The sequence below is a fragment of the Prunus persica genome, chromosome G8, assembly GCF_000346465.2.
Source record: "Prunus persica cultivar Lovell chromosome G8, Prunus_persica_NCBIv2, whole genome shotgun sequence".
NCBI lineage: Eukaryota > Viridiplantae > Streptophyta > Magnoliopsida > Rosales > Rosaceae > Prunus > Prunus persica.
The window spans coordinates 12,307,815-12,330,780 of record NC_034016.1 but is presented as its reverse complement, the minus strand read 5'-3'; the positions used below and the strand labels follow the sequence as shown (position 1 = coordinate 12,330,780).

Genomic DNA, 22,966 nt, shown 5'->3' with positions numbered 1-22,966 from the left:
AAAGAGAAATAAAGTAGATACTTTTGAGTTCAACTTAAACTTTACCAAAATTGGCATAGATCAGATGTTGCCTCAAAGCAACTTCGGATTGAGCACACCCCAAATTGATAATCAATTTTTCCAAAATTGCAACAATATCATGTTTCCCATTCCATTTCATTTTCAACGCATACCAAACACCGGATTCGAGTCATCACATTTCCTACTCCGGCTCGAGAGCTATAATTCCATATTTCCAAACATCCCCAATCCTCGCGGGACCAAAAGCGCCTAGATTCCAAGCGTGACGCGATTAATATATATTTTCTAACTTTTTTAATTTCTTATTGGCAACGACGTTTGCACCCACCACACACATCTTCTCCACCCAATCAGCTCCTGCCACGTCATGAACTCGCACTCTCACACGGTCTAAGTCTTATACACGAAAGCTCCTCTCTGCTCTGCAATGCTTTGCTTTCCTCGCTGACGCTGTGCGTCTGTTACGCTTTTACACAGAAACAACACCTGGAGGAGAAGCTGTACGGACGCTCCTACACACACTGTGTTTGAGAGCAAGAGAGAGCGAGAGTGTTCTTCTGAGACTCAAAAACCCAAATGCAAGTGCTTTTTCATTTCTGAATTGCCAGTTCGAAGGTTTTTGTTTTTTTACTTGTTATCATCAATTTCTCACACAAAAATGGTGATTTTACTAGTTTACTAGTTGGGTTTTTTTTATTTGATGAAAATGATTGATTTTTTTATTTGGGTCGAAATTGAATTTTTTTGTTGGGTTGCTTATGTTCAGTGTTTTCTTGGATTTTGATGAGCCATGGAGTCACCACTTGATCTAACGCCTATTAAAACATCTTACGATGGTAAGCCTCTGCTTCTTGAATGGTATTTTTTTGTATGGCATCTGAGAGAAATGCAGGGTTGAGGGTAGTCAAGAACCCATGAGTAGAAGAATTAGAAGTTGTGGAATTCATGTTTTGCTTAACAAATTGTTTATGCATTAAAGATAATTTGAGATGGAGAAGGGGACTTAGAGGTTAAGAAATGGATTAACGATGAAAATAGTAGAGATTATTTGGGTATTTTGGGCTGTTAGGGCCAATTCAATAGTCTGTGGCGTTTGAGAAGCTAGTGTTGAGAAGCTGAGAAGAACTTTTTATTTTTTATTTTTATTTGGGATGAGGAGGGCACAATCAGAAGTGCAACGGCCTTTGGAAGCGCACCATTTGTGTGGCTACTCTCCTTTAATAAAAACAAAACAAAATTCGTGCTGCTTCTCAAAGTTGCCTGTTGCAGCTCACCAAACAGTGTGGGGGTTGCTTCTATTCTACCATGGGGGAGTTGTAGTATGCACTGAAATTCCCCACTAGCGTAATCTTGCACTCACTCTTTTTTTTTTTTTCCAGTTACATAGTCTAAATATATGATTATAAATATTTTCATTAGTAGAGAAAATGCAATATTATGAGTCCTAATTAGAACATCATTATTAATACAGTCAAATCACTTTTCTCAATGTATAAAACCCCTAGCAGATGAGTCGGTGGTATAAGAGACTAGAACAAAATTTGAGGTTTGGGAAATTAGAGCTCATACTGATCAGGTCTTGTAGTTTTGGCTGTTAGCTAAATTTCTTTGCTTTTTCTTTTAAGTGACTACCCATAACAACCCGTTTTAAGCAACTGAATTTGTTGCCTGCAATTCAACTTATTTGTTTGCCCCTGTAGGCCTGCCCTATCCCCTCCTGTGAGGCATTTTTTTGAACATGTTGCCCCCACACACTCAAACAAATCACCAAGAAATCATCAAATTGATGTGCAAGTTCATGGGTGTAGAAAAGGCAAGTGGGGGCGATTGACTTCACTGTCCCTTGCTGGATCCACCATTGCTTGGCTAGATGGTTTTCTGAACTCATAAGTTTCTGGAATTAGCCTACTTCTTTTTCTCACTTTACGCAAGTTCCTCATTTCTTCTTTGTCTATTTGTATGGCACCTTTCATTCGAGCTCAGGTTTGTATTCCAAGGGATATAAGAGGATGAAAGTATGTTTTGATACAAATGATTATGATAGCATGGACTTCTCTCCAAGTAACCATGATGAAGCTGTACATAAAAGGCCTAAGTCTACTTCAGAAGTTGTTGATTACAGTGATCCATTTGCCATACCGGACTTGCTGGAGAGGATAGACTCTGGCAAATATGGAAGTGTTACAAAGGACATAGAGGCAATTCTTGCTCGAAAGAGGCAAACTCTTTGCCCTTATTTTGAAAAATATCCTGCTCTGTCAAATCTATCCTTGGAGGAGAAAAGGCAGAGTAAAAGGGCTCCTAAATCTGCAAATCAACAGGCTAGTCCATTGTCCCAAAATAATGTCATTGATTTGGAGGATGACTCTGTTGAAAATAATGCTCCAGCAGCATTATTGCCTGTTGTAATTATTGATTCAGATGAGGAACAAAGTGAACATCCAAGACCTCCTTATCCTTTCAAAGAGGTCGTCTTGCCAGAACCATCCTATTCTTTCCAGGAGGTTTTCTTGGGACAACCATCTGAACAGTTAGTGGTATGTATGCCTTATGAGATGATTTTATTTGTGCAATATTCTCTGACAGGAGGCTGTCTCATTGTTCTCTTCTCACTTTTTATCCTATCTGTCAAATGATTGGCTGGACCATGTTCAGGTAAGGGACTTTGTTGAGAACAAAGTTCCAGGAGAGACCAAAATCAAGAATGACCCAGGAGTTTATGTTGGTGTAGAAGATGATGACAATCACCAGACTGATACTGAAGAAGATGATGGGTTGGGAGATATTTGGAATGAAATGTCAATGGCATTAGAATCTAACAAGGTATCATTGATATACATTCTTTACTATGTTATCATGTCTCTTTGCTCTCTGTGTGTGTATATATTTTATGGTCTTCCAAAGTGGAAAGACATGTTTGCTTGGCCTACGGTTGGTGCAGATTGTGCCAGGTCTCTTTGCTTTGATGGAGCTCAAAGTAACAACTTCCATCTTTGATCTATAGGAAATGATTGTTTGTGCAAATATAGTCCACTGATGCTTCATAAAACTTTAAAACTTTTTCATTTTTCCCATTTAAAGAGATGTCTCATCACCTGAACAGACCAAAACATGATTAAAATTTAAGGTGAGAGGAAAACCCTAACCATATTTGAGGGAAAATGACAGAAAAAACCAAACCTTCCAGTAAATGTTACATTTTTCTAAGTTTGTTCTTCTTATTCAATCTGATGTGGACATGTGGAAAGTGTGTCTCAATGTCAAATGACTGGTATAAGCTTGAGGATTATGAATCTTTTGTACTACAATGTTTGATTTCTTTCCAGAGTTCCATTCACCATTTTAATAAGTATCTTACATTGACTTTATACTGCTTCTGATAGGATGTTGTTGTGGACCCTTCATCTGAAGGGATGAGTGACGGCGGGGAGGACTGTGACTGTGATCATTCTTTTGTCTTAAAGGATGATCTTGGATATGTTTGCCGCATTTGTGGAGTTATTGACAGAGGAATTGAGACCATATTTGAGTTTCAGTTTAACAAGGTATGGCTTTCCCTTGAGCATCTATAATATCATCATATTATCAGCTTTCTAAGTTGCTTCTAGAAAATAGCAACATATATGTGTGCGGTTTGATTCTCCTTGGATATTCAGTGGCCTGTAGGTATCGGTGATATATGGCCTTAGATACTAGAACTAAACCAATAGGAAAACAATATCATCCCTTGAATCAGCTTTGTCTCTTATGACGATTTCTGAAACTCTATCATGTGAGCTTATGCACCATGAAAGTAGGATAAAGTGGCCCCTTATATGAGAATGATCTGCAGGGCAGGTACCAACAAACCCATACCCGATTATATTCAATGGGCATTACCCATACAGATGACCCAAACCCGATGCACCAATCCTCAACATTAACAAATCTTTTTAAACTCTTGCACAAAACAATAAAAAGGAAAACGGTAAAGAGATAGTGAAAACATGCATGCAATAGCTGGAGGATCTAAGCGCTTCTATTCCTCCAATTTTTCATTTAAATGCAATGATGTAATCACATCAATTGTTTACCTTATAAAGCATATTTAAAGATTTTCTTTTTCTATTTTCTTTACATTATCAATTGTATACTGAAAATTAAGGTCTTTTCTATTCTATGACTCCCCTTTGAGTCCTAATACTGGAGCCTTGATGATCTATTACTCTCCCGTTCTTGATCCCCTTTTTTATGGAGTCAGTACCACCTCTTCCCTTTACTCTTTCTTTTTTATGGAAGTTTTTCAATAATAAAGGGCTCAGAAGTAGAATGTTTCTATTTTTTTTCTTTCAAATAAATTAATAATGTGATTTCTGGTTTCCCGTGGGTATTACCCATACCCGCCTTGCCTCGTCATTAGGTTTTATAAAAATCCCCATACCTGATTGTTCTTACCCAAACCTGCTCCTAATAGAGCAGGTCCCTGCGGCTACCCAATCCAGCAGCTAATTTGGCCATCCTGTAGCTAGGGTAACTACGTTTTGTACCAGCTCAATTTGAAATTCACTTTTTTTTTAATGCAAAATCTTGCTAGATTGTTGTACCAATGTATTTAGGGAGAGGAAGTCTTCAGGTTCTATAATCTAGAGTGAAATAGGACCTAAGTAATATAATCCTGATCGTCTTTTTTGGTGAACTGAGGATCTGTTGTTTCCATCAGAGGTGGTCGTGGTAATTTGAAGGACTAATGTCTAGCTATAACTCATATAACGCATGGATTATTTTCTAGTCCTTTTGAATGGATGGAGCATGATCATTCCAAGCTGTGGTCTTACAACCATGAGGTTGAAGAGTTAGTGATGGCTGAAACTTATCCTAGGGAACGTGAAGTTTCATCCTGCTATTCTGGTTCTTTATGAATGATGTCTCTAGGTTAATGCCTCTTTTTTTTTTCTTTTGGTCGAATAGGTTAATGCCTGTTTGTATGATCAAAATATGTGAATTTGGCTGAATTTTGCGCTTTATCAGCCGAGGATGTAGGAAGTACTGTTTTCAACATGGAGATGTACACGTACCTTTCTGATTACTGGATGGAGTGCATAAAGTGTCCCTGTTGTTAGCAATGAACCTATAGATAGGGCTGTTCTTGGACTGATCCATCCAATGGATTCGACCCAAACTAATAGGTCCTGGTTGGTTGTATCAGTTCATATGGGTTGGGTCTGCTTTATCGTTTAAAACCTGATATGCATTGGTTCCGTTTTGTATATGTTAACTTTCCACCTGAACAAACGCAAACCAGACCAGAGTTGTATATTTAAGGCTTTCTGAGCATGAGGGATTGAGCAGGAACAACTGACCATTATGCTTCATCTCCCATGTTGTCAATGGTAAGACCTTTTATCTTCCTGAAAAGGTTTCTGAACTTTGGGTGATAGATAATTGAATGAATCCCATATCACCTGAATCTTGCCTTGCCCTTTTGTGGGCTCCCTTGCTTTAGCAGGCTCGTCCTTTATGGGCCTGCATGCCTGAGTGATATGCCTAGAGTCGTGCTTTTGCTAATTGTTGGCCAAGTTTTGTCAAAAAAATTGGGTTTCTATTTTAAGCCCTAGTCGGTCCAATCCAATCAACCTTGACATGGTTGGGATGATGGAGAAAGTACCCCAAACCCAATCCGATCCAACATGTGAATACCCCTATCTATCAATTAGTGAACTGGGTATCCCTACAGGTTTCTTTTTTGTCTTTTGTTTTTTCTCAATTCTTCACCTTATTTTTGGCACTAGTAGAAAACTCACTCAACACTTACAACTAAATAAATAAATAAATAAATAAGGAAAGCAAGGGTTGGCTTCTCACTACTCAGAAGTCCAATATAATCTGCTTGATAGAAACACCCAACTTGTGTCTCTGAAGGACATGCGCTCATCGGATTTGACAATAATTTGATTCTAAACCCACCCCATTACTCTTTTGCCCAGGCTCAGGATCAGCTGGGCGAAAATGAGATAAGCAGGGTTATAGGAATAGGAGATAATTTTCTGAGAATAAGTACCCAGAAATAGTAGATAATTAAATTGGTATTAGTATTTTAATCCATAAAATTTATTGCATATTGGAAGTGAATATTTTTGTTACCGCCTTACTGATCACCTGGTTTAGCTTTTTAACTGTGCCTTGAATTCTAGTTTCTATATTTGCCTCATTGTTATGGAATAAATGTCATCAATAGATGGATCTACTTAAACTTATTAGAATTTATTTGTTTTCTTAGTAGCTAAATACCCTCTTCTGGAAAGTAAGACGCATATTATAATAATTTTCTTTTATTATCTCAGGTCAAAAGGAGTACAAGAACTTACATGCCTGATTCTCGGAATGCCAAAGACAGAGAGGCAGCTGAGATAAGTGGAGTTAAATTGTCAGAGGATGGTTTGATAATAACTGAAATCTCTGCCCACCCAAGACATATGAAGCAAATGAAACCTCATCAAGTGGAGGGTTTCAATTTTCTTGTTAGTAACTTGGTGGGTGATAATCCTGGGGGTTGCATCTTGGCCCATGCTCCAGGTTCTGGTAAAACATTTATGATAATTAGTTTCATGCAAAGTTTTCTAGCCAAGTATCCAAATGCTAGACCGCTTATTGTGCTTCCTAAAGGAATCTTGGATACATGGAAAAAGGAGTTTAAAATTTGGCAAGTAGAGGATATTCCATTATATGATTTCTATGAATCCAAAGCAGACAATCGATCACAGCAGCTGGAGGTGTTGAAACAGTGGGTGGAGCAGAAAAGTATCCTTTTCTTAGGGTACAAGCAGTTCTCCTCTATTGTTTGCGATCGAGAAACTAGCAAGATATCAGCTATGTGCCAGGAGATATTGCTAAAGGCACCTTCAATTCTGATTCTGGATGAGGGGCACACTCCAAGAAATGATAACACTGATGTGTTCCAATCCCTTACCAAATTACAGACACCTAGGAAAGTTGTACTTTCTGGAACCATTTTTCAAAATCATGTCAACGAAGTATTCAATCTTTTGAATCTTGTTCGTCCTAAATTTTTAAGGTCCGAAACTTCGCGACCCATCATTAAGCGCATCATGAGTAGAGTTCATATATCGGGTGTAAGGAAGCAGTTCAAAGCTGGAAGTGAATCAGCTTTCTATGAACTAGTGGAACATACTCTACAGAAGGATAATGATTTCAGAAGGAAAGTGACTGTCATACATGAGTTGCGTGAGATGACTAGCAAGGTGCTTCATTATTATAGAGGAGATTCCCTAGATGAACTTCCTGGACTTGTTGATTTCACTGTGCTACTAAATCTCACCACCAGACAGAAGCATGAGACTGAGAAACTGAAGAAGTTCGCGAGGAAGTTCAAGCAAAGTTCTGTTGGGAGTGCTGTTTATCTGCACCCAAAATTGTACTCCTTCTCTTGGAAACCCACTGATCCAGATGATAAAGTGGATGAGCTCTTGGACAAAATGGATGTGAAAGATGGAGTCAAGGCAAGGTTCTTCCTTAATCTACTGAACTTATGTGAGTCAGCTGGTGAGAAACTTTTGGTGTTCAGTCAGTACCTCCTACCATTGAAATTTTTGGAGAGATTAGTAGCCAAAATGAAGGGTTGGAGTCCTGGGAGAGAAATGTTTATGATCTCAGGTGAGTCAAGCTCCGAGCAACGGGAATGGTCCATGGATCAATTTAACAATTCCTCTACTGCTAAGGTCTTCTTTGGCTCAATTAAGGCATGTGGAGAGGGTATATCTCTGGTAGGGGCATCTCGAGTCATACTTCTGGATGTCCATCTTAATCCCTCAGTGAGCCGGCAAGCAATTGGCCGTGCATTTAGACCAGGTCAAAAGAAGAAAGTGTTTGTGTACAGATTGGTAGCTGCTAGTTCCCCTGAAGAGGAAGATCATAGCACTTGCTTCCAGAAAGAACTAATTGCCAAAATGTGGTTTGACTGGAACGAGTATTGTGGTTATCGGGATTTTGGAGTGGAGACCATTGATGTGAATGAATGTGGTGATCTCTTCCTTGAAAGTCCAGTGTTTAGGGAAGATATAAAGGTTCTTTACAAAAGGTTTGTACTCTTGTACATCTTCTTGTCATCTTTGAGTTGCAACTTGCAAGACCTAAATCTTTCTGTAGCATGTCCTAACTATTTTTTTCTATTATTTCAGGTAGGTCCTGCCATCAGCGTTGGGCTGACGTACAGAGTAGGGAAAGTTGTCTCACTATAGTTTGGTTGACATATAGTCTCTTGTCTGTTCATATATATGTTTCCCTAGATTTTGGGATTTCCGAAAGCATTTCAGACAGGTTGCTCAGCATCAGTGGTTTACCAGTTACTACACAGTTTCCATATTGAACTTCTCCTTCAGGGTTGCTTTTTGATTCCTTAGAACAGGCAGCTTTTGTTTTCTGTTTTTAGAAAGAATCAGACTAGTCAGAGAAATATCTATGTACACAGATCAATGAATCCTGACTTGTAAAAAATCTGAAGTATGGCAATTTTGAAAATGCTATTTGCAGGAGGGTGATTTTCTGTCTTTGGGTCACGTAAATTCTCCTGATAATTTAGGGTTGAAGCATTTTGAGTATAATTGAACTGACATCATGCGGTCACCAACCACCAGTTGCGCTTAACGTAAGAAAAAAAATATCGTATGCTAGTGGCACAAGGGTGATAGGAAAGAATCAGAGTGACACCTCCATGACCTTGAGACCCTTTTACAATTAATCATCGCTACATGCAAGTGCAAATGGGAATAATTATACTTGCCCTTCGTCACTGCATGCAAGTGCCAATTATAGGGAGGTGGTGGTTGGCTAGGTTGGGAGTGGGAGGTTAAGGGGAAGAGAGATGTTTTATTTTTATTTTAAAACTATTTTTAAAATTTTTTATTTGTATGGTTTATTTTAAAAGGAATTAACTTGTTAATAATTTGTGGACTGAGTTGCCCCTCCACAAATAACTGAAATTGTGAATTGTCTTTAAATTGCTTCAAATTGAAATCATAGGCTAAAAATGACCAAATTAAAACCACAAAGACCTTAATGATAAAAATAATAAACTATAAAACCAAAAGTCACGTTTTACCTTCTAATTTTTGACTCTCCGGATTCAGACGGAGAGTGCCACTATTTAACTTGGGAATCCGTACCGAGAAAATACAGAAAGAAGGGTGGGGGAAAGCAGAGCCTGTAACTTTGTGTGTACGGTACCTTTTCCCATTTTCCCACTCTCCCCACACAAACACTCGAAGAAGATTTTTGAGCAGAAGCCATTTCTAACACCCGTCCTTATACATTCAGTGCATGCTAGAACAACCCATCTTTTCTCTCTCTCACTCTTGCTTTCCAAGAAGAACTAGGCTCATCTTTTGCTTGCATTACAGAATAATGAACTGTTTGGTGTTTACACTTTCTTTAAACTTATTTGTTGAAACTGATTTTAGTGCTTAGTGAGCTGTGTGTGGGACCAGAAATTGATTTCCCAGGTGAGTTCTACCCGAGTTTCAGAGGTAAAGGTTCAGTCTTTTTCTCCGTCTTTCAGTAATTTCCTTTTATGATTTAACATTCAGTTGCTTGCTCTTTTTTCTTAAAAAAAGAAAGGAAAAAAAACACTAATATCTTTGATTCTTCCTTTCTTCATTCATTGTTGTCTATTGCTTTTTTAAGTGTGTTTCTACAAGCAAGATCATTTTTTTTTTTTTTAACAATAACGTTTTACAAGAGAAACCTTCATTAAGTAATGGGTACTTTTTATCTTTCCACCTAATCAATGACGCCTGAAAGCTTTCTGGGTTGGACCAAAAAGCCACCCAGTGGAACCAATACGAGTTTATTGGCTCCAAATTGATGGGTTATTGACATTTCAGTTTTTCTTTTGTTAATATTTACTGTTACCCAAAAACAGAGCTTTAGTATGTTTAGTTTACATTTTTTCTGGTGGGATCTCTTTCAAGATTAATGTTGGCATGTTCTGAGACAATGTTTATGTGATGAATTCGAAATAGTCGTGTTAGCGGTATAAAATAAAAAAATTGATTGTTTATCACTTAGCATTAACTTTGAAGCGTTGGAAGAGTAATGGAATCAGAAGGTTGTGCTGCAGCCTCCTATGGAACATCATCAACATATCATTGATATAGAGGATGAGAGTCCAAACAATAGTACAGCAGTAGGACCGCCTGTTGTTGTCCTTAGTTCGGATGATGAAGACAATGGAAGTAGGAGGCCACTTCATATCTATCAGAAGCTTGTGTTGGAGCATCCTCCAGACCATGATCAACATGTCATTAATTTTGAAGATGAAAATCAAAACAATATTACAGCACGAGCACCGCCTGTCATTGTCCTGAGTTCTGATGATGAAGACGATGGAAGTGGGAGGCCAGTTCATCTAAATCAGAAGATTGTATTGGAGCCTGTTGGAAGATTGCTAAAGAAAAGCATGACAGTATGTTCTATCCCTGCATTTGAAATATTAATGTACCTTGCGTAAAATTTCAGCGATCGACTGATCATCATATTCTGTTTCAGGATTCTGTAGAGGGCAAACATCAGAGTAGTGAGTTGGAAACTCTGCTTAGAGATTTCGATATTTGGATAGATAAAGATGTAAATGCTGGTGCAGCAGACAATATGGTGATTGGTCTAGAATTCATTGTTCAAATTGTTTTCCCTGTTATCCTATATTCATATTAGTTTTCATGGTCATCATATTATGTTTTAGGATTGTTTAGAGAGCAAAGATGAGAGAGAAGAGTTGAAAACTGTGTCTGGAAAAGTTGATATTTGGATAGATAAAGATATAGACGTTGGTTTTGAAGACAATATGGTGATTGACGTATAACTCGTTTTTTAAATCGTTTTCATTGTTTATCCTATATGCATATTGGCTGGCATGGTCATCATACTTTACTGGCTCAGGATTGTGTAGAGAGCAAAGATCAGACAGAAAAGTTGGAAACTTCATCCGAAAAAGTCGATATTGAGATAGCTGAAGATGCAGCAGAAAATATGGTAATTGGTCTAGAACTTACTGTACCATTTTCCTTCTTGTCCTATATGCACATTGATTGCCATGGTCATCATATTTTACTGTTTCAGGATCATGCAGAGGGCAAAGCTCAGACAGAAGAGTTGGAAACTCTATCCCGTAAAATTGATACTGGGATAGATAAAGAGATCAATGTTGGTGCAGCATACCTTATGGTGATTGGAAAAGGGAATCAAAGATCTTCTGAAAAAGAGGAATGTAATTGGAAAACTAATTATCAAGAGACTAACAGGGGGTGCATAGCTCAAAGCACAGAGGTAGGAGTTCTGGCTGGTAACATGGATGTTGGGACAGATAAGCCCGATCATGTTATTGGAGAATATGAACATGATAAGGTGGTTGGGGAAGGTAATCACGACACTTTCCAGATTAAAGAACAGTATCAGAAAAATGATATTGACGAAGATGATCTAGCAGAAATATGGAAGGAGATGGCAATGGCAACAGAATGTTCCAAGGTATCTGCATCAGATAGCTCAGAGCATACCAAAATTTTGATAATTGATTTTGTACCAAACTTTCCATGATGGCACTTTTGTTTTTCAAATTATATCAAATTTATGCTTGCTGCTTCTTCTAGGATATTGCTGTTGATCCTTCAGCTGATGAAACATCTGGTGTATGTGGGGAAGAATGTGATCACTTTTTCATCCAGAAGGATGACCTTGGATTAGTTTGTCGTATCTGTGGAGTTGTTCAACAAGGAATTGAAACTATGTTTGAATTCCTATATAGTAAGGTATTCATGCTTTTTTCTTCTTTTGTGCAACTTATGTCATTATATAAAGTTACACATGAATGAACTAGTAAACTACTCGTGAGAGGTTCATTTACTTGTTTCTGAAATTAAATGTTGGATATATTTGAAAAACTCTGGACTATCTAGCTTTGAGGTGGAACATGTGTTGTTTAATCATTAACTATCTGCTTCAATTTTTTTTTTTGTTCCGAAGTGGTATTTTTACATTCCTACTATCAACACCGATATTGTCCCCAACTTAACCATGTGCATAGCCTAGAAGGTGTGGCGTTTTATCACAAAAGGCCTCAGTGTTTTTTTTATTTTTATGCGAAGGCCTCGGTGTTATTAGTGGTGGAACCACTCACATATTGTATTATGTTTTGTCAAGTTTCAGATGTGGTACTTTTACATTCTTCAACAAGAAATAATTATCTAGGGTGCTATGTTTCATGTCATGCCTTGGACGGCTATTACTCAGTTGTGATTTTTCTTTAACTTATGATCTTTTGTCATGGAAAAATATTTGACACTTAATTATCCATCTTTTGTTCCTTGGTTATTATTTTGTGTCATCTAGTGGTATCTCTGATTGGATCATGTCAGGAGATGGGATGCCTTTTTCTGTTAATTTATTCTCGTGCTTATTTTTCACTTGTGATCCTTCATCCTTGTTTCCTCACGATCAGGCCAAAAGGACTAAACGAACTTTCAAGTATGAGTCACGGAATGCCAACACTACCGAGTCAACTCAGAGGTTCTCAGTTGGACTGAAGTCTACTAAGGATTATTTAATAGCAACAGAAATTTATGCCCATCCAAGGCATAGAAATCAAATGAAACCACATCAGGTGGAGGGCTTTAATTTTCTTTCTAGCAACTTGCTGACAGATAATCCAGGCGGTTGCATTTTGGCTCATGCGCCCGGTTCTGGAAAGACTTTTCTGATTATAAGTTTTGTGCAGAGTTTCCTAGCTAGGTTCCCCCATGCTAGACCACTGATTGTTCTACCTAAAGGCATTCTGGCTACATGGAAGAAAGAGTTCAAGATATGGCAGGTGGAGGACATTCCGTTGCATGATTTTTACACTTCCACAGCAGATAACCGGTCTCAGCAGCTGGATATTTTAAAACAATGGGTAGAGCAGAAGAGCATCCTTTTTTTAGGGTATCAACAGTTCTCTACTATAATGTGTGACAATGGGACCAGCAGGACATCGGTTGATTGTCAAGAAATTCTGCTGAAGGTCCCTCGCATTCTTATTTTAGATGAGGGTCACACTCCAAGGAATGAGGATACAAATATGCTTCAGTCCCTTGCACGAGTCCAAACACCTCTAAAAGTTGTCCTCTCAGGAACCCTGTATCAAAACCATGTGAAAGAAGTTTTCAATATTTTAAATCTTGTTCGTCCCAAGTTTCTGAAATTGGATACTTCCCGGGCTGTTGTTAATCGGATAATGAGCAGAGTGCAGATATCAGGTGTGAGGAAACAATCGAAAACTGGTACAAATTTAGCCCTGTTTGACTTAATAGAACACACTCTCCAGAAAGATGAAGATTTTAGAAGGAAAGTGGCTGTCATACAAGATCTTCGAGAAATGACCAGGAAGGTCCTGCATTATTACAAAGGAGATTCTCTGGACGAACTTCCGGGACTTGTGGATTTCACCGTTGTACTTAATCTTAGTTCAAGACAGAAACTTGAAGTGAAAAAGTTGAACAAATTGGATTACTTCAAGAAAGCTTCTGTGGGGAGTCTTGTGTATATGCATCCAGAGTTGAAATCTCTTACAGACAAATATTCGTCAACTGGAGGAAAAGGCTCTGAAATTGATAATAAGGAGATGGATAAACTTATAGAAAATATAAATTTGAGAGATGGAGTAAAAGCTAAGTTCTTTCTTAGTATACTAGGCCTATGTGAATCAACTGGTGAGAAGCTGCTGGTTTTCAGCCAGTATATTACGCCCCTGAAACTTATGGAGAGATTAGCAGCGAAGGTAAAGGACTGGAGTCTAAACAAGGAAATTTTCATGATCACAGGTGATTCAAATTCTAAGCATAGGGAACAGTCCGTGGAACGCTTTAACATTTCAGCTGATGCTAAAATCTTCCTTGGCTCCATTAAAGCTTGTGGGGAAGGAATCTCTCTAGTGGGGGCTTCTCGAATCCTAATTATGGATGTTCAACTTAACCCTTCAGTTACTCGCCAGGCAGTAGGCCGTGCATTTCGACCAGGACAAAAGAAGAAAGTATATGTCTATAGATTGGTTGCTGCTGATTCGCCTGAAGAGGAAGACCACTTTATCTGCTGTAGGAAGGAATTGATTTCAAGAATGTGGTTCGAGTGGAACGAGAGCTGTGGAGACCAAGATTTGTATATGAAGACTGTTGATGTCAATGAATGTGGTGATATGTTCTTGGAAAGTCGATTGTTGCAGGAAGATATAAAAGTTCTGCAGAAAAGGTTTGTGCATTCATCATATTTTCATTAAGCTTTCAGGAAGACATAAAGATTTGACTTTTTTTTCTTCTTTTTTTTTGCTCAGGTAAAACCATCTAGGCAGGCCCAAGGCTTTGGGGAAAATGTAAATAATCTCTCTTTTTGTCATGACTACTAAGCTTTATACTCATCTTTTTAGACTTAGGTCAAGGATACCAGTAGACTCTGTAGGCCATTTTGAACAATGCTGACGGTAGGTAAGCAACAGCTGTGCTTGGCTTCTCTTTCTTTTGTAAATGAATCTGCAGAATGGGAAGTTGTAAAAAATGCATGTTGTTGAGTTAGATATTGTAGCTGATCCAAATGCTCGTTAGAGCTTGTTAGAATTGCTGTGATTTTCAGCCGAAAAAGAGAAAAATATGTGAAGTGTTTTTTAGTATTTCGACAAGTTCTCAGGGATTAAGGTACAAAATACTTCTAAAATAATTAAAAATATGAGCATTCCAGAGTAATGACTTCAAAGGCCTTGAAAGCAAAAGAAAACTGCTAGTTTTAGAATGCCGAAATGGCTTTGCTAATCTTCCCCTAATTGCTTTAGAGCGTAAGAAAAGGAAAAGGAAGATAGAAAGAAGACATATAGCGTATAGGCCAAGAACGAAATCGGAACTGTAATATGTTGCCTTTCGGGAATTCAGCGTTCGAAAATAGTTTGTTTTTATCTTCTTCTTGTTGATCATTAGCAAACCTTAAAACTCCCTTGTAAAAGCAAAGATCTTTCTTAGATTTAGACAAACCATAATTTAAGAAAGGGAACTAGCTGCATAGAAGCAACTTATTTAGAGTTGCATGCGAAAGACTGCCAATATCCATCCATCTATATACTTTAGATAAGAGAGCCCTCTTTGTCAACCAAAGAGAGTTAAATACCAATTATACCCCTATCAAATAAAGTAGTTTTAATATTTATTTTAAAAACTTAGGGTACCAATTACTTCCTCCTAAGCGCTTGTATATCATGCACAGAAGTATGTAGCAAACAGCAATGCCGGGCCAAAAGAAGGGCTCTTGTTGGCTTTGTTGCTCTTGTGAAATTGACCGGGCAACGTTGAAATAACAGTCAGACAATTTGTCAGGAAGCTTTATTATTGCAAACTATAATATAAATTTTTTTCTTCAATACCATTACCACAGTGAGCACTGATTGTACATTTTTTTTCCCTTCCACATATTAAACCAAAAAAGAAATATGTATCTTATCTTTACAAATATGCTGATCTTTCAATCAATTTCCTCATATAATACAACTGTACTAGTATGTTTTCATGTCTGGAGGAGTACAATGTTTCTTTTCACCATTTGCAAGCAAAGACGAATGTCCCTAAACACGCAGTCCAAAGCCTATCAATGTCTGTTGTTTCTCCCCCTAAGAATAGGTTGAAAATAAGCAATGAAGCATCTTCACACGACGAAATCGCGTAAAAGATGGGAGGAACTGAATCTGTGTTGTTGGTTCCCAGAATCCATGCATTCAAAATCTGCTGTCTCAGATCCTACAGAAGAAGCTGCAGGATTGTATAAATCATCCCCTCTCATGGCAACAAAACTGTGATGAGTTCCAGTAGAGATGGGCAGGCTACCACCATCGCAATGCTGCAACCCCAATGTCAGAGACACCCCGCTTCCACTTCCAAATCTCCCCAACTCCGGCATGTGGTATGCATCAGCTGCTTCCATATACCTCTCACTGCTCCTATCAGAGTGAACATTTGGATCAGAAAAGAGGCTACAGTCATCCATACCAGCCCTCTGCCCCTCTCTAAGCTTCACCAGCCCATACTGAGCTTCAGCTTCGCGACGAGTCCCATTTTGGAAACTGGCAGACCCAGTGGATCCAGCCATTTCCACATCATGGAAATGGTCGGATTTGGAGTCCATAAATTGTCCAGTGCTGCATCTCTCAGTGCATGTCGAACTAGCACTAGGCTGCATATCTTCTACTCCATCTTCCATGGTCCTCATGTCACTTTTTTTCGTTTGAGGTGCGTTCTCAGATGAAGAATTGGAGTCCATTTCCGCATCACCAGCCTCTTCTTTGTACATCTCCTCGACCATGGGCTTCCAGAGACGCACCCGTGCATTTATAAACCAGTTTGAGACCTGTGCCACAATGAAAGAGTACATGAACTTTGAGATCTCAAGTTGCATCGAATTAAAATGAAGATATTTGTACTCGGTAACTGATATATTATCTGTAAATGCTAATTTTTTATTCAAATAAAACAATATTAAGTTTATTTGAATAACTTGTTATAGCAATACCATACCCATCAACTTTGAAAAGTAACAATAAAGTAACTGCTGCAGTAAAGTTCATATTTCTAGCAAGGAACTGGCTATATTTTCCTCCTTAATGTCGACAACATTCTTTTGCTTTTTCTTTCGTAATACTCAGCAAGTACCCCTACCAACTACTCAGCTCCACAGTTTTCCTAACTATGTATCCCTTTAAGAATCAACACATTCCATGTCCTAATTCAACAGATTTATATGTATCAAATTCAAAATAGGAAAAATATCCTATTCCCTGTCACATATGCGAATGTGCACCTAGCCAAATGCTATATATAAAATATGATTACTTCCCCATTACCTGACTTCTAGTCAAGCCTGTCTGCCTTGCTAGCATGATCTTATCAGAATCCTTCGGATAGCTGGAAAATATCAATAGTTAAGACATTAAATTAAGTTAAGGACTCTGATATCTCCCAAAAACAATAGTTCAAGAAAAAGGTTGAAGTCAGAGGATTTACGGATGAAGGAAGTGCTCAAACAGCCATGCTCGCAGAATCGAAACAGAGCTTTCTGGCAAACCTCTTTGTGGCCTCCATGCATGCTGTTGCATCATACCAAGTTGCTGAAGGGCCCTCTGTTGCCTGAGTTGCTGGTCCACATAACGGAGGCGAGATATTCCAACTCCTTTAATGCTTCCTGATGTACCTTCCTCCCCAAGGCTTTTACGGGTTGCTCGTATCTGCCCTGTGATTGCATCACGTAAGCATCGAAAGTGGCGTGAAATAGTCTGGAGGGCAACTGCTGTGTATGGTTTAGCTGCCCCACATCCCGCTACCACATCAAATGATGATACCACAATTTGCATCTGATGGTAATAGTGCTTGTACCTTCTATCAACCTGTTATTGTAAGATAAAGATCATTACGCCTCGTGGGAAAAAAGGAGCTCCATTATACTAGTGTAAATGAAAACATAGTCATGTATACTTTTTGACCTTTTGGAAATACTGGAACTTGTACATTTAAGTTATCAAAATAACACCACAAATGATTGGCATATCATATAGGTATAAATGAATTGAAGAGCCATGTAATTAAATAAGTTTCTACTTTCGGATAACAATGGATTCACAACATTCAAAAAAAAAAACAAACAAACAAACAAAGAGACAGAGAGAAAGAAGTGAAGTTATAAACCCAGAGTTGAAAAGGATTTTTTTTTTTTTTTAAAGCGATCACATATAGGAAGGAACAGAGAATTCAAAATTTCCCAATATCATTGAAATTCAAATTAAAAGAGGGTTTAATAGTGCAGAGATGTCATGGATCTAGTGCAATCTTTTCAGTACGGGGAACCTTTGTCATGTAGTTTATACGTAAAGCTAGAGATGAAGGTACAATTTGACAGCAAGAAAAGTCAGTGACAATCAACTATCAAATAGAGCAGTTAGTAGTGCATTAGGGAGCCCAAAAAGAAATAATCTCTTTCCCTAAACTTCCATAGGAAGTTTTAGGCATAAATAAATTATAGTTATCAAATGTGAAACAGATTCTTTGTTTCATACCATACCAATATATAGAATAGGTAGACTACAGTATTATGTACAGAATAACGCAAAGAACCACAGCTTCCTATCAGACTGTAAAACAACAGAATAATCAACTCTTGTTCCCAAAAACACCTAATATTGAGCAAATAACCTTTTAGAATTTAGACAGCCCCACAGAATAATAATCTGTCCCAATACCAGACAAAGGTCCCCAAGAGACAAGCAAACACAACCAGAAACTTCTAAAAAAGCCCTCAAAGAAGATATTGTTGTACAAATTTTTAAGTAACTAAAGCTGCTCGTGATGTAAATCCCCTAAATTAATAGACCAGAATATAAGAAATCTTATCATGAGCAATTCAGTGACTATGGAAACTTTGGCTCCAACCAAAGGGATTTTTCCCTCTCCATCCACATCAACAATTAACAATGATACCTGAGGACAATTCTGCACCTTATGTTATTTTCTGTTCATAGAAAAACATAGAGTACTAGTGTCAAATGTCTACATAGGAGGATTACCTTGATGTTCCATCGGAGTACATAAGCATATGGGGGACATTAAGGACATATTGGCAAGTATACAAGGAGAACCAGTTATCTTAATAATTTCATTAAGGTCAATTTTATTTCACACATCCCATGTTCTTTGCGAGTAAATACATATCATACAAGCCATCAACAAATTGGTATTCATGGTGAAAGCAGTAGAAATAATTGATACGATGCAATGCTTCTCAACATATCATCTAAAAAGCCTACATGCAAGGCTCCAGGTGATTCAATAATTGCCTGTGCAACATTTCCTTTTTCACAATTCTTGAAGCTTCTTCTTAATTACAGTATGTCTGAACCGAAAGAACAAGCCTCTTAAAACCAGTAAGAAGAGTAGTAAAATCATTATTATTCAATCAAATCTTTACAAAAACGTTGATTTAATCTGTCATTATCAGTTGGAACAATCAGATATTAACATATGTTTGGCAACTAAATCATTATAGATTTTTTTGGTTTTGCTTGGGTGGACTGCTAGTTCTTGTCCCTTTCCTTTTGTTTCTTAGTTATTTTATCTTCATGGTTGAACAAATGAAGACACCAAATACCTTTACACACACTAATCAGTTTTCTAGAATCTATTTGATACAGGGAAATTTGGCATGAAAAACTAAAAGCAATCTCATCCAATAAAACAATGCTCACTAGTATCTCTTTCTTTCATTGTTTTCTAACACATTGTTTCAAAATAGCCCCCAGTTACGACCTTTGATCATAAACATAATGATTACTTCTAATACTAACAATAAACTTATTACATAATATCACGAGCACAAATCACACATAAGTGATAAAAGCAGGTGATGTAGTAATCCACTGAACAAAACTGCAAACAAATCAATCATACCGGCTTAGAAAGAACAAAGATGATTGGATAATGTCAATCTAGCAAAAAGTGCAACCAAGCCTTGATTTTATGGTGGTAAACATTACGACCAAATGATCAGATGAGCAAGATTGAACATATAATTACCTCATAAAGAGAGTTTTCTTTTTTGGGTCTGTCTTGTAAGAGACATAAAACTAAAGTGCATTGTTCATACCTCATCTAACATAGACAGAAGCTTCGTCAACTTGCTTTGCAACTCTTGTTTCTCAGCATGTGAAAGCTCACATTGTGAGTTACTGGCTGTGTCTTGAGGGTTTGAAGATACTCCACTTTCGAGCTCATTCTTTGATCCATCATCTCGATGCTCATGTGTGCTTTGGTTCTTCTCCCTATCATGCTGCTTCAGTGCTTTCTGGACATTGACAACTTCATCAAGCAGTTGTTGTGCTGCTTTGAGGTATTTGTTATTGGGAATGGCTCTTGCAATACTCGACATCCCATATGGAGACAAATCCCCTTTACTTGAATCTGGATTGCCTCCAGGAAAACCAGATTGCAAATATTCAACATTCCTTGGCTGTTCATCTCTAAAAGAGCCATTCCTGCAGTCACCCTCACTTGAGATTGATGGATTTGGACTTAAGAATGAAGCAAAACCCATATTGGGATTGCGGTATGGAATAGAAGGCATTTGCATTCCTGATGGTATTTGTGTACTGAGACTGAGGGATAATCCCTGACCTTGCAAGTTCTGTCCGCCATGAAGAATAGCTGCAGAACCACCCATGGGCTGCGTAACTAGCATCTCATTTCTACCCTCCCTCCATGGACTGAATCCCTGCTCCCCAACACGGGAGCCACCAAGATGCGATAAAACATCCTGCTGCTGTGAATTGTTATCTGAAGCCCCCGCGGAGGAGACTACGTCAATGCAGTTGTTTTGCTGCTGAGAACTTCCAGCCAATGCATCCGAGTATGACCCAGAGTTCATATACATCATCATGTTACCAGGAAGAACAGGTGCTTCTGGATATGAACTAGGCAAAGGTTCCCTTAAATAAAGCATTGGCGTGGCATCTTTTTGATTATTCGAACCAGTATAATAAGTTGACATACTTTTCTCTGCTCCTTGTTGCCCAGTTATTTGAGTCAGATTACAGTCATCCCCAACCCTGAAAATAAATCAGTACAACTTCCATCATTACTAATCCGTAGCATAGTCAGAAAACTAGTAAACTTACAGGAATTTAATTGTGAATCATCAATTCTTACTCTCACCAGTATAAGCTTGCACTTAAAGGAAAACTACTCAAGTACAGAAAATTATCTGTTGGGATTCCAAGCAATCCTCACAGAAGAAAATCAACTCACCAAAGCAAAACACTTGGAGATATAGGAATTGATTGCAAATTCTATTACCGCAGACAGAAACTTATAATTATAGATAATACAGGTAATTAATGCCCCAACATATAGGAGAATTAATCATCCAAAAACCAGTCTTTGTATGCTGACATATGAACTTGTTAGGTGCCTGGCAAAGGATTGACTTTTGGACCAACATCCATTGGGAGAAACTTTCTTTGTACAAAGAACCTCTTAGAAGGAAGAAAAATTATTTATATCCATTATTTTTTTCCAATAACTGAATTATTCAAGTAAATAATAAGCAATAACTACCCAGAAGCGCCATGCAAACAGAATCAGAATTCAGAAATCAACCCCAGAGAAGGGAAAATTAAATTCTAAGAGAAAACCATGTTCAGAGAAGGAAAAGATAAAGATAAATTCAAATGAAAAACAAGATTTTTAGACTACCAACAAGGAGAGAAAAAAAGGAAAAAATAAAACAGCAACAAGGAAGACAGACTAATTATAACGGATCATCATCTTAACAAATAGAAAGAGAGAACCATAAAACAAAAAGAAAAACAGAAAAATTCATGACTGAGACAGAGAGAGAGAGAGAGAGAGAGAGAGAGAGAGAGAGTAGCTAAAAGATAATATTGAAGATAAAGTCAGGAAAAAAAATAAAAAATAAAAAAATACCTGGAAACTGGTAACAGTCGTGGGTTGTGTGGGGAACAGAAAAGTCTTAGAGAACATCACCCGATCGCTAGAACACAATCCTCTCAGAACCAAACACTTTCCGATCCCAAGAACACCAACAACAACAACTCTATTATTTAACAACAATAAAAACCCACAAAAAGGAAAAAACAATATCTTTTCTGTGTGAGAAAATAAGTGAGATGAGAGCTATGAATTTTTCACTTTTGCTCTGTTTTTTTTTGCAATCATAGATATTCTCCACCCATCACTGAATCAAACCCCACGTGAGACTCACACGCACACAGAAAAAAACACACACAGAGAAAGTGTTTCACTGAGTCACTCAAGAAAAATGATGACTTTCTCTTTCAAAGTATGCGGGTTTGTTTCTTTTTCCAGATATGGATTCTCCTTTTGGGGCTTTGGTGGGTTTCTTTGCTTTTCTTAGTTTTTTGCTTGAAACCCAGTTGGGGAAAAGTTGTTGGGTACTTGACTTTGCTGTTATTTGCTTCTTCTTCTTCTTCTTCTACAATTTGCTATGCTTAATTATTTCTTTGGCTGGTGATGCTCAAGTGTTTGGTTAAGGAGCTCAATCTCTAACCACCAGTTGGTGGACCTAAAACCCTCTCTTAAACCCCCATATCCTCTCCCACCATCTAATCTCTCTCTCCTCTTTTTTTTCTTCCTTCTATCTAACTTCAACCTCTATGGCTGTCTCTCTCATCCCTTTGAGCATGGAAGGTCTGGGTTTCCTGCAATATCCACCATATAAGCATATTCTATTATTTTCCTCTATTTTTTAATTTTTGTATTTTTGTCCTAAGCTTCTCTTCTGAATTTTGCATTCTATTTTTAATTTTTAATTTTTTTTTGTCTTTTAACAGATAGTTTTTTATATATTTTTTATTTAATTTAAGAGGTGCACCATTTAGCATTAGGTGCCCATATCACTGTATTTGTCGTTTTGTGCCAACTAATCTGGGATTTTTGCACTTGTGGTCCTGTCATCTTTATGTATTTCTAGTTGTTTCCCCTATTGTTGTGGTATTGCATATTTGTCACTATCATCCAAATTCTGTTTTGTATAGTTTTAGCTATTACTTTGTTCAAGTGGTGGGGACAAAAGTTTTTTTTTTTTCTTTTTCAAAGATCTCCAAACCAATTTATAAATATCAAGGACAAATGTCAGATTTACTGATAAAATTTGCACCCAAAAAAAAAAAAAACTATTCTCATACCAAAAACAAGAAGTCTATTTATACTTTTTTTTTAACTATTAATGATTATTAATTTTTAAATGTTTAAAAATAAAACTAATCATTTAGGTGGGAGGCTTTTAACTCCATACTAGAATTAGAATACTTACCTCACCCTCATAGTAATAATGATAAAAAAAAATTTAATTTCAATATGATGACTAAAAG

The 22,966-nt window shown here is 37.6% G+C and overlaps 3 protein-coding genes across 8 annotated transcripts; 2 read left to right on the top strand and 1 right to left on the bottom strand.

Annotated features, from left to right (window-relative positions):
- Positions 449 to 8,591, top strand: LOC18766904 (protein CHROMATIN REMODELING 35). 2 transcript variants are annotated; one of them, XM_020570588.1, is made up of 7 exons: positions 449 to 599; positions 788 to 857; positions 2,005 to 2,558; positions 2,677 to 2,844; positions 3,405 to 3,566; positions 6,342 to 8,095; positions 8,196 to 8,591. In XM_020570588.1, the coding sequence occupies exons 2-7, from the start codon at positions 812 to 814 to the stop codon at positions 8,197 to 8,199; spliced, it is 2,688 nt and encodes an 895-aa protein (XP_020426177.1). In that variant the 5' UTR covers positions 449 to 599; positions 788 to 811; the 3' UTR covers positions 8,200 to 8,591. The 2 variants fall into 2 exon arrangements, with proteins under 2 accessions (XP_020426177.1, XP_007201415.2); XM_007201353.2 differs by having other exon boundaries at positions 450 to 636.
- LOC18768934 (protein CHROMATIN REMODELING 35) lies at positions 9,147 to 14,685 on the top strand. 5 transcript variants are annotated; one of them, XM_020569632.1, is made up of 8 exons: positions 9,147 to 9,515; positions 10,133 to 10,477; positions 10,561 to 10,665; positions 10,754 to 10,858; positions 10,951 to 11,043; positions 11,131 to 11,538; positions 11,661 to 11,819; positions 12,509 to 14,685. In XM_020569632.1, the coding sequence occupies exons 2-8, from the start codon at positions 10,139 to 10,141 to the stop codon at positions 14,315 to 14,317; spliced, it is 3,018 nt and encodes a 1,005-aa protein (XP_020425221.1). In that variant the 5' UTR covers positions 9,147 to 9,515; positions 10,133 to 10,138; the 3' UTR covers positions 14,318 to 14,685. The 5 variants fall into 5 exon arrangements, with proteins under 5 accessions (XP_020425221.1, XP_020425224.1, XP_020425222.1 ...); XM_020569635.1 differs by having other exon boundaries at positions 9,147 to 10,477; positions 12,509 to 12,670; positions 12,785 to 14,685; XM_020569633.1 differs by having other exon boundaries at positions 9,147 to 10,477; positions 12,509 to 14,289; positions 14,372 to 14,685.
- LOC18768334 (BEL1-like homeodomain protein 7) lies at positions 15,391 to 22,499 on the bottom strand. The gene is made up of 5 exons (XM_020569617.1): positions 21,540 to 22,499; positions 19,705 to 20,662; positions 17,076 to 17,455; positions 16,916 to 16,976; positions 15,391 to 16,422 (listed from the first exon to the last, which is right to left on the bottom strand). The coding sequence occupies exons 2-5, from the start codon at positions 20,602 to 20,604 to the stop codon at positions 15,724 to 15,726; spliced, it is 2,040 nt and encodes a 679-aa protein (XP_020425206.1). The 5' UTR covers positions 20,605 to 20,662; positions 21,540 to 22,499; the 3' UTR covers positions 15,391 to 15,723.